Genomic DNA, 14,693 nt, shown 5'->3' on the forward strand with positions numbered 1-14,693 from the left:
GTTTGGAGGAAGTTGGTAATGTGTGGTGGGGCCACTCTATTAAAGCGGAGAGTGTAAACTGATAGAAGCACACCTATTCTATTAAACAGCAGATAGCACATCAGCGATGTGCTATCTGCAGTGATGTGCGGCGATGTGGTGCTAATGCTAATAGATGAAGACAACTTTTGTTGTTTAGCCCATGAAATGTCTGTTCAGACTCAGGGTTGCCACATGAAATGTTTATATTTCTAGAATGCTCCGAATTTACTGTGCATCCCTGGAGCAAAATGTTTTACCTCGGTTCTTGATGATCGTTTTCAAAATACTGGACATTTATGGAGATCAAAGTTGTGCTCAAACAGAAAAGAATTTGCAGACTGAAATCAAATTAGGAATTTGCATTGCCTGGCACTACAATATGCTACCGAGCCAGTGCTTCTCAAATAGTGGGGCGGGCCGCCCCAGGGGGGCGCGAGGATTCGTCAAGGGGGGCGCGTTTGTCCTCGGGAAACATGAATTCTTATTTAGATTTTTTATTTTTTTTTAACTCTTAGAATAAAATGCAATTGCACCTCCACTACATTAGGGGGCAGTGGCGCTCTCATTGGCAGAGTGTGCGCAGGGAGCATTCGCTTGATGGTGTAGGGGTTTTGTTTGCACTGAGCATGCGCGCTTTGCACAGAGTATGAGTATGAAGTGTAGGCACGAAGTGTAGCAGACCCTCAAGTGACGCCATGAAAAAATATTCAACAGGGATGAGAAGACAGGCGGAGAGAGACGGAGTTAAAGAGACAAACGAAAGTCGCCCAAAAGCTAAGATGAGGAAATATGACCAAGCGTATGTATGGGGGTGGGTTGGGGTGGGGGTGGCGGGGCAGATGCTTTCTTCTTCCTAGGGGGGGGGCATGACAGAAAAGAATTGAGAAGCACTGTAGCTACTCTGATTCATCTAAAATAGTAACATTTAAGATTGTAATCTCTAGACTACTCCTTCACAAAACAAGACCCTCATTGATTTTGATTGCTAACCCAAGTAATTTGTGTAGGTTAAAAATGAATTGTTGCCGTATATATGCTTGAGACAGTGGTGTTGTTGAGCACAAGTCAGCCATGTCTAATCGCTAATCCGTGGGAATCTTCAAAAACCAGAGAGAAAAAAAAAATATATATATAAAAAGAAAAAGAGTAAAAAGGCCCTCCAGGCAGCGGCCAAGGATTGTGAACCGCTGTGCTCCTAATAAGAGCCAATCATAAAAAACGGAGAACTGGTGTGAGGCCCCGCTGTCATCTGAAATAACAGCTTAATCCAGGTCCACTTGTCACCATGTGTCTTTTACGCCTCTTTCTTCTTCTCCCCCGTTTATTTAGCCGACTGTCGATGTGTCCTTTTCAAACAGAGACGCTTAAGGAGCATTAACATCAGAATGAAAGCGCTTGAAAACTAACCAGCTGCCTCCATCTTCAGGGCAAAACTGTTATGTGCCGTGAGGCAAAGCAAGGCCAGGACCCAGGATGCAGAGTGAGAGACAAAGTCCACAGTTTATTGTTCACAAAAGTATCAACAGAAAATCACCTTGCTCAGGGAAAAAGTTCTAGAAAACAAAGTAGCAACCAAAAATCACCTTGTTCAGGGATGAAGAAACACTAAAGCGCAAAGTAGCAACATAAAACACTAGGGACCAAAGTAGCAACAGAAAGAGCCGTCTTAATAGACCGGTAGAACGAGAAACAAAAAACCACTACAAGCCGGAGACCAGGGACTAGAACACAACAAGGGTGTGGCAGGAGGAGACAAGCAAACGTAGCAGGTATGGCAAGGGAATGTTCCGGCACAGAACCAAAGGAGGGGCTGGTTAAATAGGTTGTTGGCTCATCAGGCTGATGAGCCTCAGGTGTGGGAGCAGGCCTCTGCCTGCGAGGTTGGCGCCGCCTCCTGCCACACTCTGGAACTGCTAGAGAGACAACAGAACCATCACAGTACCCCCCCCCTAAGGAACGCCACCCGGCGTTCGACCAGGCTTATCAGGGTTACGGGCATAGAACTCACGCAGTAGTTGCGGGTCTAAAATGAGGGCACGTGAGATCCAGGAGCGGTCCTCCGGGCCGTACCCCTCCCAGTCGACGAGATACTGGAACCCCCTGCCCCGCCTGCGGATATCAAGGATGCGATTCACGGTGTATGCAGGGTGTCCATCAACGATCCGGGGAGGAGGTGGCGGTGGGGCGGGTGGCTGGAGGGGGCTATCTACGACCGGTTTCAGGAGAGATACGTGGAAAACGGGGTGGATCCTGAGGGATGACGGGAGCCGGAGTCGGATAGCATTCGGGTTGATGATCTTGTCAATGGGAAAAGGGCCAATGAAGCGTGGAGCTATTTTGCGGGAGTCTACTTGAAGGGGCAGGTCACGTGCGGAAAGCTAGATACGCTGTCCCACTTGGTAGTCGGGGGCTGGGGTTCTCCTCCGGTTAGCCAGGCGTCGGTTGCGCTCCGCTGTCCTGGATAGCGCTGCTCGAGCCTCCCTCCAGACTCGTCTGGCACGGCGGAAGTGGGCATGGATGGACGGGACGGCAACCTCGGACTCCTGGCTGGGAAACAGAGGGGGTTGGTAGCCCGAGGTTACCTTAAATGGGGACATGCCTGTGGCAGTGCTGATCAGTGTGTTATGCGCGTATTCTACCCATGGGAGGTGCGCGGACCAGGAGGCAGGAAGGCGTGAGGCTACGCAGCGTAGAGCTGTTTCTAGGTCTTGATTTGCACGCTCCGTCTGACCGTTGGTTTGGGGGTGGTAGCCGGAGGAGAGACTGGGAGAGATCCCCAGTGCCCGACAGAAAGCCTTCCAGACTTGAGAGGTGAATTGTGGACCCCTGTCCGACACGATGTCTGTGGGGATTCCGTGGAGCCTGAATACATGTTGGACCAATAGGTTAGCAGTCTCCAAGGCGGTGGGGAGTTTTGGGAGGGGGACATAATGAACTGACTTGGAGAATCTGTCGACGATGGTAAGGATTGTGTCATTGCCCTCGGATGGGGGAAGTCCCGTGACGAAATCCACCGCGATATGCGACCATGGCCGAGAGGGGATGGGCAAGGGGCGTAATAGGCCTGCCGGGGCTTGATGAGAAGGTTTATTGCGGGCGCAAACTGAGCATGACGCAACAAAAGCCCGAACATCGGCAGCCATGGTTGGCCACCAGAAGCGCTGTTGGATCAGGGAGAGTGTCCGGTGGATCCCAGGGTGGCAAGCGATTCTTGAGGTATGTCCCCAGAGGAGCACAGGAGTCCTGGCGGCAGGTGGCACGAACAGTTTCCCTGGAGGACATTCACTTGGAACTGGTTGGTTGTCAAGTGCCTCCTGAACTTTCTTCTCCACTCGCCACCGCATCGCCCCGACCACACACTCAGGGGAGAGGATCGTGCTTGAGTCCCTCTCTTCCTCTCCAGAGGCGAACTGCCGGGAGAGGGCGTCAGGTTTCAGGTTTCGGGAGCCGGGGCGGTAGGTGAGGGTGAAGTTGAAGCGTCCGAGGAAGAGAGCCCAACGAGCTTGACGAGAGTTCAGTCGTTTGGCGGTGCGGAGATAGGACAAGTTCTTGTGGTCCGTCCAAACAATGAAGGGATGAGTTGCACCCTCCAGCCAATGCCGCCATTCTTGGAGGGCTAGGACCACTGCCAGGAGTTCGCGGTTGCCCACATCATAGTTGCGCTCCGCCGGGGAAAGCCGGCGGGAGAAGTAAGCACAGGGGTGTAGTTTTTGGTCCGCAGGCAGGCGCTGAGAGAGGACGGCCCCCACTCCTGAATCTGACGCATCCACCTCTACCACAAACTGCTGCTCGGGATCTGGGTGGGCGAGAACAGGGGCATTAACAAAGAGTTCTTTCAGACGGTTAAAAGCACATTGAGCATCGGCAGACCACACGAAGCGAAGTTTGTTTGAGGTCAAACACGTGAGAGGAGCAGCTATACTACTATAGTTTCGGATAAATCTCCTATAGAAGTTAGCGAATCCAAGGAAACGTTGCAGCTGCTTCCGATTGGTAGGCAGAGGCCAATTTTTAACCGCTTCGATTTTAGAGGGATCGGCCCTGAGCTGCCCCTTTTCTATCACATAGCCCAGGAAATTAACAGTGGAAACATGAAATTCACATTTCTCAACTTTAACATACAGTTTGTTTTCTAGTAACCTCCGCAGGACATCTCTTACGTGCCCCACATGCTCTTCATGTGATCGAGAAAAGATGAGAATATCGTCTAGATATGCAAAAACATTCTTATCGAGCAGGTCTCTGAGTACATCATTCACAAATGACTGGAATGTTGCTGGAGCGTTTGTGAGCCCAAAGTGCATGACCAAATACTCAAAATGTCCCAAATGGGTATTGAAGGCAGTTTTCCACTCGTCGCCGTCGCGTATCCTTACCAGGTGGTAGGCGTTTCGGAGGTCCAACTTGGTGAACACCATTGCATTGTGGAGAGGGCTGAATGCAGCGTCCAGGAGCGGCAGAGGGTACTTGTTTTTAACTGTGATGGTGTTTAAGCCAGTGTAGTCAATGCAAGGACGCAGAGTTTTATCCTTCTTTTCCACAAAGAAAAACCCTGCGCCTAATGGAGATGAAGACGGTCTTATAAGTCCTGCAGCTAATGAGTCGGTGATGTATTTTTCCATTGCTTCCCGTTCGGGTTTGGTTAAGTTGTATAGTCTGTGTGTTGGGAGTGGAGCCCCAGGGAGCAGTTCTATAACACAGTCATAGGGTCTATGTGGGGGAAGGGAGCACGCCAAGTCCTTTCTGAAAACTGCCTTTAAATCGTGGTATTCACTGGGGACGTTACTTAGGTCAATATCTTTTGAGTAGTGGGGAGAGTTAGGACCCCTGGCAGGTAGGGCTGACTTTAGACAGTGGGCATGGCAATAGTTGCTCCAGTTCCGAATTGTGCCTGTGGACCAGTCTATGTGGGGGTTATGCAGCTTCAACCAGGGAATCCCTAGAATTGCGGTGTTGAGGGGGGAGGAAATCACATAGAACTCAATTACTTCATGATGGTTACTAGAGAGTGTCAGTTTAATGGGTGTGGTTCTGTGTGTAACCCTTTCTAGAAGCCTCCCGTCGACTGCAAGAACTTTCTTGGGGGAGGTCAGTGGAGTCAGGGAAAGATTGTTGTTTTTAACATAGTCAATGTCTATGAAGTTGTCATCGGCTCCGGAGTCTATCAGCACCTGGACAGGTAACGAGCAAAGTGTCGTGTGAATCATACCTGGTACCTGTATTTGGGAGGACGAGGGGGAAGATATTCGGCTCACCAGTGCCTCCCTTCCTACTGGTGAGCCCCGGCTTTTGGCAACTCGGGGCAGCTTGCCAAGAAGTGGCCCCCCTGGCCGCAGTACAGGCACAGTCGGCTCCTCATGCGTCGCTGTCGTTCGACAGGGGTGAGTCGAGCCCTGCCCAACTCCATGGGCTCGTCGCGAGGTGTCGTGCTGGAATGGAGTTCAGGAGCGGTGCTCGGAGATGAGGCGGTGGAGTTCCCCATGACGGTTGAGCTGGACGGTGAGAAAGTTGACGAGCGACGAGCCATGTCCATCTTCCTCTCCCGCCGTCTCTCCCTGAGCCGATTGTCCATCCGTGTTGCTAATGTAATAAGGTCATTTAGTGAGTTACATTCATCCCTTAAAGCCAACTCATCTTTTATCTCCCCAGCGAGCCCCTTTTGAAAAATAGTTTGTAGCTCAGAGTCCCCCCATCCGCTACTGGCTGCCAGAACCTGGAAAGTTAATGCATATTGAGAGACAGAGTGGCTACCTTGACGCAGATCCAGCAACTGGCCAACTGCTTCCTTGCCTCGCACCGGGTGATCAAAAATGCGTTTCATTTCTCCGGTAAACTGTTCATAATCATTTAGCACTGCCGATCCTTGTTCTGTGATTGCCAAGGCCCAAGCGGCCGCTTGTCCTGATAACAGACTCATAATGAAAGCGATTTTTGACTGGGCAGTAGCATAAGTACTGGGTTGCTGGTTAAACACTAATCTACATTGTAGCAAAAACTGAGCACATGTGCCTAAGTCTCCAGAATACCTAGCAGGAATCGGAATAAATGGCTCTCTGGGAGAAGACGGCTGGGAGGCTGGAGGGGTTGCCGCCGATGGAGAGGGCGAGCAACCAGAGGAGCTGGACGACGGCAGTTGGTGACTCATGGCTGCCATCTGCTTGTTCAGCTGGTCCACACTGGTGGTGAGTTGCTGTAGATGGTCCATCACTTGTTGCAGGGTTGATTGGTGTTGTCCCACAAGTGCTCCTTGTGCCGAAAGCGCACTCCTTAAGCGCTCTGACTCTGCTGGGTCCATTATGGCCGGAACATTCTGTTATGTGCCGTGAGGCAAAGCAAGGCCAGGACCCAGGATGCAGAGTGAGAGACAAAGTCCACAGTTTATTGTTCACAAAAGTATCAACAGAAAATCACCTTGCTCAGGGAAAAAGTTCTAGAAAACAAAGTAGCAACCAAAAATCACCTTGTTCAGGGATGAAGAAACACTAAAGCGCAAAGTAGCAACATAAAACACTAGGGACCAAAGTAGCAACAGAAAGAGCCGTCTTAATAGACCGGTAGAACGAGAAACAAAAAACCACTACAAGCCGGAGACCAGGGACTAGAACACAACAAGGGTGTGGCAGGAGGAGACAAGCAAACGTAGCAGGTATGGCAAGGGAATGTTCCGGCACAGAACCAAAGGAGGGGCTGGTTAAATAGGTTGTTGGCTCATCAGGCTGATGAGCCTCAGGTGTGGGAGCAGGCCTCTGCCTGCGAGGTTGGCGCCGCCTCCTGCCACACTCTGGAACTGCTAGAGAGACAACAGAACCATCACAAAAACGCCGCCTATAACTGAAAACAGATGAGCAATATGCCACATGGATTGTACAAAACTTTAATTATTAGAGAGTCACTTCAGAATGAAGTCTTAATATCCAAGTAACTTATTTACACACTTGTTAAGATGACCGTTAAGACTGTGATGCATGTAATGAACTGCCTTCAGGAATCCTCCAACATCGCACTTCACCATCAAAGGGTGTGCAGTTTTAATATAAAACGGTAAATTTATTTTCATTCTCATGCCAGGCAAATTTCAAGCTGTGGGTAGTGACCCCACAAATCCACCAGTTGCTTTAACGGATGCATCCCGATCCTTGACCTGTTCGAATTACTCACCATAAACAGTTCAGCACGAATGAGGTCCACACATTGGTTGATGAAATGAAAAAGTTGTGTGAAGACAGCATGTTTATCTCTATATGCTGCAGGCATTAATATAATATAGTTTGAAGAGTCTAACAAATGAGATTTGCACAAGTGCAGTGGTAGGCTGCTTATGAACTAATTTACTCCCAAAAACGTATAAATACGTTCTATTTTAAATATTGCCATGCTCCCAAAGATGTATTCATGCATTTTGGGTTTGATGCAGCCTCTGAACTGAAGAGAATGCTTGAACCAATGGTAGTTATTACAAAAACGGCCAGCAGATGGCAGCAGAGTATAAGAGCTCAAAAAGCTATTTTCCCCATAGTTTTAAACATTTGTAAATAATGATGAAACTTAACCATATTCTAATGCTAATTGATTCAAAATGGAAAAAGATAGAAATGTACTTTTTTTTTTTTTTAAGAAAGAAGAGGCTCTAATCTTGTTTCGGTAGATTCCCTGTTTTTATAGCAATAGGACACAATATTCTATGGGCCTTGCAAAATCAGTCAAAATCCAGTAAAATAGCGAAAATGTCCTGGGAGTGAATGAGTTAAGGATGTTAAAATATTGCCTCTCTGTACAGCTAATAAAGGTTTTGTGATAATAACAGATCGACCGTCTGACGGAATATATGCATTTCCATTATTTGCTGTCGGCAATTTAGAAAAAACATCAGGGGTTGACCACACAAAGAAAAAAACAGTCACATTTTTACTAGGTTGTTGTCAGTTGAACCTTTCTCTTCCAGCTCATTTGTTATGTAAACTACATGGCAAGATGCACACTACTGCACGTTTTCAACGACACTTTTTTGCATCAGACCTGTTCAAGTAGCTTCAGGGCCACAAAAGTGCTGACACAGAGATCTCATTGGTGTTTAAAGTTTTAGAAAAAGCATCGCTTCCTCTGGAAGACAGTGTACATCGGAGACCTGAAGCGGAGTGGGGGAGGACTGAGAAGTCAAGTTGAACCACTTGTGAATGTTTCATAAGGAGCTGAAGCCTGAAGAATAAGTGAAGATGACACAGAGCGAGACCACAACACAAGACAGAATGCTGAATTATGTGGACGATTTCGATATTTTCTGCTGGTGCAAAACACGTGCGGCGCTTAGCTTAATGTACGCTATACTTCGAACGACTCAAGGGACGGAAACACAGCTGAGTTCCAACAACTATAAAAAAATCGAAAAACATGCAGCTACATAGTCAATTAGTTTCCATCAGTCTATATGCATTCTTATGATAGTCCATTTAGCATTAACTATATGTATGATGTTCAAGCCTCACTCACTCATATTTTCCCCAAAAATTAATTAACTGATTTATCACTTTTTTATGGTGACTATGACATTACAATCGACCCCAACAACCTCAAAACTTGACACCCGTGGATTTACATATTTGTGAAACCCCCTCCCCATATCATTAAAAATATTGCCGTGATTCTAGTGGGCACTAAGCATCAACACTTGGTGTTACTGCATGCTAATTAGTCAATTTTCTTGACGCCGTCCCCTGTGGTCGGGCGGGGGTGGTTCTGCCCCCCCGTTGTCTGCTCGGTGGCGGTTGCGTCTTGGCCGCTCCCTGGGCCCCCTGTGGGGTGCGGTGTTGGGGTGCTTCCCCTGGTGCCCGGGGCGGTGCCGTCCCGGCGCGGTCCGCTGCTCCGTGCCCGGCGGCGCGGTTCGGGGTGGGTGGGCCTCCGGTGTGCCCCGTGGTTCGCTCTCCCCTCCCCCTTCCTCCCCCCCGTCGCCTCTCCCTCCTCGCCTCCTCCCGCCCATCCTCCTCTGCCTCCCGGTCCCTTTTCCCTTGTCGCCCTCCCTCCTCCCCCCCCCCCCCCCCCCCCCGCCTCCTGCCCTGCAGCCGCCCTTTCGCCTTCTTGTCGTCTTCTCCCCGCTTCCCCCCCTTCCCTGTCTGCCCTGCGGCCCCTCCCCCTCCCTCTCCCTGGGCCTGGGGCTCCCTCCCGGGCGTCGGGCTCCGGGGGCCGGGCGAGGGTTTGGGGCCTGCCCCACTCCGGTATAACTCCTGGCGCCCCGGGCGGGCTCCGGTGGCCGGTGGGCTGTCCGGTAGCCCTGCTGCGCTGGCTGTCCGCCCATTGTGGTGCCGGGTGGATGAGGTGGGGGGCGGGTGGGGGTGGGGGTGCTGGGGGGCGGGCGTGCCACCTACACCCGCCGGGTTGGGTGAGGCCCCGCTGGTCGCTCCTCTTACTCACTTCACTAGCTTGCACTATACACTTTGTAAATATACACATAGGGCACACAACACATTTCTTGGTGGGGTGGGGAAGGGTGGAAACACCGTCTTCACCCTTCAACTCCCCTCCAATTTTAATGCACCTCACGTCCAAGGGGAGGGGTGAGTTGGGGCGGGGAGCCATCAGAGGGGATGGACTGCAGTGCCTGGCAGCGCTGGGGTCCCCCCCATTTGTGTCCCTGCCCCACCACTTTGTCCCTCCATTCCCTTTTTTAATGCACCACACATATACATATTCATTTTTTTGGGGGGGATACGGGTGTGTCGGAGTAGGGGAAATTTTTTCCCTCTGCTCCGACTCACCTGCTCCCAATTTTAATGCACCACACGCACACACTTGTATATACACTGGGTGGGGCCACATTCACGGTGTAAGGGTAGAGCTCGCCAGTTGGCGAGCTGGCGGACTCAGTAACAGGGTTAGGTGTCACTAGTACTCTGGCGTGACGACCGGGGCCTCTCCCCACCGGGCTCGGTGTTCTGGTGTTCCGCCTTCTCCCCTGGTGCTTCCTCCTCTGCTTCCCCCCTCCCGCCGCTGTGCAAATCTCGCGCGGCTGGAGGTGGGGTGGGCACATCTTCCCTCTCTGCGCTGCTGCCCGGTGCCGGTTTCCGGGGGGGGGGTGGGGGGTTCTCGCGGGGGGCCGGGTTCGCGGGGGGGGGGGGGGGGGGCGGCCGTCGGGGGGGGGGCGGCTTGTTTGGGGGGGGTGGAGGTATGGGTGGGTGGGGGGTTGGGTGCTGGGGGTCGGGGTGTGTTCGGGGGTTTGGGGGTCGGGGGTGGTGGGGCCTGGGTCGTGGTGGATGGCGGGTTTGGGTGGGGTGCGGGGGGGTCGTGGGGGGATGGGGGCTGGGGACCGGTGGGGCGCTGTGGGGGCCCGCTGGGCCTCGTTCTGCGGCCTTGGGCTCGGGGGTGTGGGCCGGGGCTGGGGCGGGGGTGTTCCGGGTGTCTGGGTCGGCTCGCCGACCGGTGTCCGCTCGGGTGGCTTGGGGGTGGCCTTGGTGCTGCCGCGGCCTGGGGATTCCGGGGGAGGGGAGTGCTCGCTTTGCTGGACCGCGGTTGACGGCTTCTTTCTTTGGTGGTGGTCCTTATGCATGCCAGATCCGTCGCACCAGCATCTACTGAAACTCAACAGAAGTACCCTCTCCCTCCCACAGCCCCTTGAATCAGTTGGTGCTGGTGTCTGTGGTTCTCACTTTGCTTTATCTATCCTTCCCTCCTTCCTCTCTTTAGTTTTTCCTCTGGTCACTTGAGATCTTAATTTATTAGAAGTATGAGGTTTCTGGGGTTGGCATAAGACTCTGGTTTTGTAACCACGCAGGAGGGGTCTTGTTGGTGCTGGACTTCACTTTGATGGATTGGATGTACTGGCTTCTATGGATCTCACTCTGCCTTATCGATCCTTCCCTCCTTCCTCTCTTTAGTTTTTCCTCTGGGCTCTTGAGATCTCGCTAAATTTGCTGGAATTTAGAGGCTTCCGGGGTTGGCGTAAGACTTTGATTTTGTAATCATGGGGAAGGCAGGAAGTGTTTGGTCGGTGCTGGATTTCACTTTGATTTACCTTTCTTTTCTCTTTATTTCTTTTTTTTTCTGACCTTTTCTCTGGTCTCCTGACCATTTAAACCTCACGACTCTGGCAAGATTCTGAAGTACCTGGTTAAGGCGAAGGGTAATGGGATATTTATAAGGTTTTAGGTGAATGAATGAGTATAAATTTATCCGTATTTGCACGCACGCACACGCACGCACGCGCACGCACGCAAACGCACGCAAACGCACACACGCAAACGCACGCACGCACGCAAACGCACGCACGCAAACGCACGCACACATACACAAAAAAAAAAAAAAAAAAAAAAAAAAAGAGCAATGATGACAAGACGTTGAATCGGTAAGACTACCGAATGAACAATTCTGAGCTCTTTAAAAAAAAAAAAAAAATAAATAAAAAATATTGCCGTGATTTTTTTCAGACTTTCTCCAGTTATTTTTATTTTTTTGACCGTTTTCAGCACAATTTTCTTGGAAAACATATTTAACGTTTAGTAGTTGTTGTTTTTTTAAAGGGTTGTAATTAAATAATATATATTTTTCCCCCACAAAAATGTGGACATCAATAATGTGGATTTTTTCTTATCATGGGCTAGCCAGGTAAGCTACCTGTCCCCTGCTAATAATGTTTTTTGGTTTGTTGTTTGCCTCGCTCTTGCATTGAAACTTTTTTTTTTTTTTTTTTTAAACGGGTATTAACTTGCAACAACTTCCACAGAACTAACAGAAATAAATATTTTCTACTTATAAGCACAAACATCTGGTCAAAACTTTCCAACATGTTAATAAATTACTGCTTTTTGCGGCATGAGCACCATGTGCAGTATTTGGCAGCAGCACAATAAACTCTGTGATTGCCTTCCACCTGGCTGCTTTTTTGTCACAGGGAAAATAGTGTGAAAATGATGACGCTTGTTCTGTCCGCTTCTTTGCAGAAATAAGCTCGCCAGTTGCTAAATTGTTTGTTATATGGTTTGGAAAAGTGGCTAAAGATGGCAACCAAACCGCTAAGTTGGCAAAAATGAATTGAGCTTTTGGAAACTGTAGCTTATGTATATAATTCATTGGTAAAATCAATGAATCACACAACCTTAGTTTTGATAGGTTGGTCATGTCCTATACAATTGTGCGACATGGTGCATTTACCTCAATTGCAAACTTAGACCAAAAACAAAAACTATGCACCATGCAAATTTACCCAAAATGAGGCAAACCATCTTGACAGGCCACGCCCACCATTCCACTGCAAGCATGCCGGCCTTACCTGCGCAGCAGCAGCTTGGGGTGGTTCTTGCTCTCCAGGTTGCGGTCGATGAGGTCCGACAGAAGGTGCTTGAGGACGTCGGTCGCGTACTCCAGGCGTCCCTGCAAGGCCGTCATGATAAGCGAGGCCACGTTGCCGCGGTCCCTCATCGAGAAGGAGCGCTGCATTTCCAGAGTTCGGATGAAGGTGAGCAGGAACACTTTGTTGTTGATGAGCTGTCCAAAGAGCTTCAGGGCCTTCTCCACATTTTGCTGGCCATTTCCTGACACCTAAATAGAAATAGAAGGGGAGTGTTATGACCCATATGGCCACATTTAACCAGTATACACAAATAGCCACTATTATTGGGTATGATGTAATTGATATGTCTTTGGGTGTTCAGCTCTTCCCCTTACAACCTGACCTTGAGTTGTTTTTTTTTGTTTTGTTTTTTGTCCCGCAGCACCAAATCTACTCTAGTTTCAGTCTGTGCAGGCAGACATCCCCACTCATGGTGAGTAACTGAGAAGTTCTTAATCAATTATTGACCAGCGTCTATTAAAGAGTACGGCGCCCTGATCCAGCAGCCAAATGTCAAATAACTTGCACATGTAAGACGATCTCAGTAAGGGAATTCAGCGTGCACTGTTGTCGTGTGTTTTTTTTTTATGGACACTCGGAAACTAAGCTTAACCATAACAGTTCGATTCAATTATCAATTATCAGATCCCGATTTTCGGTGATAAAAAATATAAAAAAAACTCGAAAATCAACTAATTTTGACTATTTAATTATATTGTTGTCAGTGTTTTGTGATTAACTCTTTGACCGCCAAAAACGTTTAATGATGTATTCTAAAATCCTAATGAATGCCGCCAAAAACGTTAATTTACGTTTATTACGGGTTTTTTTTTCTCTCCCTCAATGGGCAGCGCAACGTCTTGTGCAGCGCTGCCTTGTCACTAAACAAAAAATATTAGTGTCAAAGTCACAAAAAGCTTGTTTTTCTCTCTTTTTGTATTTTTGCTTACGTCACTCAAATGACCTAATTTCAAATGGTGATTACTAAAGAACGGAATAAGGTAGAAACACTTTTTTTTTTCTCATGAAAGAATGGAATCCAATCTTTCATATGGTATCCACCATATTTATGTGGTTTGCTTTGAAAGATGAGTGAAAATGCTCCAAATCGGCTGGCACCGTTTTTTTTGTTTTTTGTTTTTAAAATAACATTTGGCAGTCAAAGAGTTAAGGTAAATAGTCTGTCTTCACAACATGTTCTCATCCTTGTGCATCGATTCGTGTTGGTTCTTTTTTTTTTTCCTTCACAAAGACTGAACAGATGTCTGTTCAACAAATGTAACAACGAATCCCTCTACTGGACTAATAAGACACTACATCTGCAACACGTATTTCACCGCGAGTGTAATTCATCTGATACAGCGCGGCCACAGGCAATAAACACACAGACGATAAATTGCCTCATTAAGTAAACGAGGAGCCACTTATAAAACTTAAAACATTAATTGAGTACTTACAAAGATCGAAACAAGTTTTTACTGGTGTCTACAAAGATCCACCGCTACTCGGAACAATACCGGATATTTGTAAAATGTGTCCGTCCTCAAAAAGCGTCCGACTAGAAACGAAAAACTGTGCAAGGCATAACAGTTAATATGGCGTTGCGAATCAATACTTGTATTTTTTACATCAATGCATAGTTTAAGCACTTTAAATCGATATAGAATCGATTTTCAGATGTATTGTTACATCCCTATTCACTAAATGAAATGAATGATGAATGAAATATTACTAGATATGACAAAATTAATATCTGAAGACATTTTCTTTCTCTTGTTGGCTGATTAATTCGCCTTCTGTTAGTCCGATGATCCATCCATCCATTGTCTTTACCGCTTACTCCTTCACAATGGTCGCGGGGTGCTGGAGCCTATCCCAGTCGACCTCGGGCCATAGGTACTCCTTGAAATGGTTTGCAGGCAACAGCAGTAGTCCGATGATGATCATGAATAATGTTATGAATGGAACGCTGCTGAAGTGACGCGACTTTAAGGTGCCATCTGATTGAACAAGGAGTTGCGTTTTGTGCCAAGTAGACTGACATGGCATCCTATATTTATTTTTTTGCGCTGATTTTAGTTGAAGGTTGCTGAAATGAAAACCCCTTTTTTTCTTCAGCCATAGCACCCAAAATATAAAAGAAGGGTATAGGCATTGCTTATAAATAGATGAATGAAAGAACTTTACTATACTAGTAATATATTGCAGGTGACTACTGCTGACTAGTGACTACTGACTTAGAATGGATGGATGGGTTTTTATTTGTCATTAAACTACAAGTTACTACTTCATAATTATTATTAATACTACTACTATTACTAGTAATTAATAGTTAATTACTATGTAATTGTCACAG

General features: G+C 48.1%; 1 protein-coding gene across 6 annotated transcripts in view; it reads right to left on the reverse strand.

The window, feature by feature from the left end:
* The window catches only part of plxna2 (plexin A2), a 374,923-nt gene that overhangs the window by 20,976 nt on the left and 339,254 nt on the right, over nt 1–14,693 (reverse strand). For all 6 annotated transcript variants that reach the window (XM_077512747.1, XM_077512745.1, XM_077512746.1 and 3 more), the window contains one exon: nt 12,278–12,546. In XM_077512747.1, coding sequence (XP_077368873.1) covers nt 12,278–12,546 — 269 coding nt within the window. The remainder of the gene's footprint in view (nt 1–12,277; nt 12,547–14,693) is intronic.

This window comes from Festucalex cinctus, chromosome 2 (assembly GCF_051991245.1).
Source record: "Festucalex cinctus isolate MCC-2025b chromosome 2, RoL_Fcin_1.0, whole genome shotgun sequence".
NCBI lineage: Eukaryota > Metazoa > Chordata > Actinopteri > Syngnathiformes > Syngnathidae > Festucalex > Festucalex cinctus.